Consider the following 2,105-nt stretch of genomic DNA (forward strand, 5'->3'; position numbering starts at 1 on the left):
GGAAGGTCCAGAAGTATCCAGATGTGGGGGGCGAGGGCGTGCAGATATGGGGGCGAGGGCGTGCCGATGCAGATGCCGCAGGTTTGCGTGACGCCGAGAAAACCCCGGAAACCAGCACCATGCTCCATGTGGGCACTGCTGGCTGCAGCTTTCAGGAGGGGGGCCTGCCCTGCACTGCAGTCGGGGCATAATTTTCCTCGTGTTATAACGTGAGCCCAGGAAAAGGTGTTCCACTTAGACTTTCAGAAGTGGGTTTCCCAAGAAAAGTGGTCCCTCCAATTTAGTTTCTAAAACTTCACTTTGGGAACCACTAGAACCTGATTGAAAAATCAAAGAAAACATTTTGATCTGGCTTCAGAATTTCTCTGGAGTTAACGGAACCTATCGAATGCCAGAGCAGTAGCTGGTTTTGATCCAGTTAAGCCATTTATAATAAGATTATAAAATGTCGTGCTCTATTCTCGAAATGTCACTGTCCTAGGGCTGGCTCAGCTCAAACGCGGTTCTGTCCTCCAAGCAAACAGACACGTGTCCAGGAAGGACCGAGGAACGGTTCCTCATTCAGCAGGTGCAGGAGAGGCGAGGGGGCAGACCTGGAAGGACCGCATCGAGGGTCCGTGGAATTTAGACTCCCTCCCGGATTCCCGGAACCCCTCAGAGGGCTCTGAATCAGGAGCGGCTGTGAGGAAATGGATGGTGTCACAGCCCCTGCGCTGCCATGCAGCCCAAGGAGCAGAAAGCAGCATGGGCATGCGGAAAGCGGCGGGCGACTGGTGACGGGAGCGGCCGAAACCACTGCGGGAGGCTCAGAGCCAGAGGGGGGCGAGCAGGGGGCCGCCCTGGGCCGCGAGGCAAAGCCCACGTGCACGCGGCGATGGAGCGGCCCAGCCGCAACTCCCACCAGCGAGGGCAGGGACCCTTCGCGGCCTGGGGCCCGGCAGCTGAGCTGGGTGCAGCTAAGCCTGACGCCTCGGGCAGGGCCCATGGGAGGGGACAGAGCAGGGCTTGTGCTGTGCTACGTCACAAGGAAGGGAAGAGACGGAAGCCTCTGGGCCCTCTCAGCCAAGCCAGCGAAGCTGAGGGACCCTCTGGCTTGCGGGCTGCAGACACGGTCGGTGTCGCCAGGGCAGGAGGGCTTGGGCTCTGGCCTCCCCAGGGAGCTGCCCGCAGGGCCATGAGCCACGGGCAGCACTGTCTGTGACTCTGGGTCGCCGGGCCAAGCATGGGAGGTGCTTACAGGGCTTCCCGAGTGGTCTGAGGCGTCTCCTGCACCGCTCGCGTGAGTAAGTTCCCGTCTGGGGCTGCCCAGGCGCCGATCGGTCTCTTTGGCCTGGGACAGCTGCTCATCTAGAGCCTGTTTTTGGAGCTGCAGTCTCTGAGCATGCCCGGCTTGAACCCCTAACTCTCTCTCCAGCACGAAGACTGCTCTGTCTTTAAACTTTATCTCCTCCATCTACAAGGAGAACAGAACACAGTCACACACGCAGGCAGGGTATAGATCTGCAGTTACCATAGAAACAGGCGGAGTGACTCTCTCATACAAGCGTCAGGAGGGGCACCCGCAGCAGCAGACCCGAAGCAAAGCGAGTGGCCCCGGACCGCGAGCCATGCCCCGCCGCCCAGGCCTCACGTGACTCCCCAGCTCAGACCAAGCTGGGGGAGCCGAGGACGTCTCCCTGGACGTCTCCACCACACACCCCTCCCCAGCCTCCCCAGGGTCCTCGCAGGACACCCCTGTCCCAGGCTGGCCTGCGGGGCCCCCTTGCCTGGCAGGGTCTGCCTTCTGTTGCACGTCAGGCAGAATAGGGGCACCCCGTTTCCTGCACCCCGTCAGTAGGATGAGGAAGGTTTGTGTTAAAACAGGCGGGCTGTGAACACAGAGAAGTAGGAGCCGTGGGCCCGAAAGCCCTTTCGGCCTCTTTCCCGCTGCTCTGCGGGCGCCTGGCTTGGGAAGGCTGGACGGTGTGTAGGGCCAACATGCGTGTCCTCCCTTGGCTCCAAGGTGTGGGTAGAAAGCAGGGGCGCTGCCCGACTGCTCGCAGGCAAAGCCACATTTTAAATTCAGCTTCCTCTGAGCTAAGGCTTGGGGCGGGGGGGGGGGGGGC

At 60.9% G+C, this 2,105-nt stretch overlaps 1 protein-coding gene across 2 annotated transcripts in view; it reads right to left on the reverse strand.

The window, feature by feature from the left end:
* The window catches only part of JAKMIP3 (Janus kinase and microtubule interacting protein 3), a 45,305-nt gene that overhangs the window by 23,240 nt on the left and 19,960 nt on the right, over positions 1–2,105 (reverse strand). For both annotated transcript variants that reach the window (XM_007452001.1, XM_007452000.1), the window contains exon 3: positions 1,238–1,453. In XM_007452001.1, coding sequence (XP_007452063.1) covers positions 1,238–1,453 — 216 coding nt within the window. The remainder of the gene's footprint in view (positions 1–1,237; positions 1,454–2,105) is intronic.

This window comes from Lipotes vexillifer, unplaced genomic scaffold (genome assembly GCF_000442215.2).
Source record: "Lipotes vexillifer unplaced genomic scaffold, Lipotes_vexillifer_v1.1 scaffold1117, whole genome shotgun sequence".
Classification (NCBI taxonomy): domain Eukaryota; kingdom Metazoa; phylum Chordata; class Mammalia; order Artiodactyla; family Lipotidae; genus Lipotes; species Lipotes vexillifer.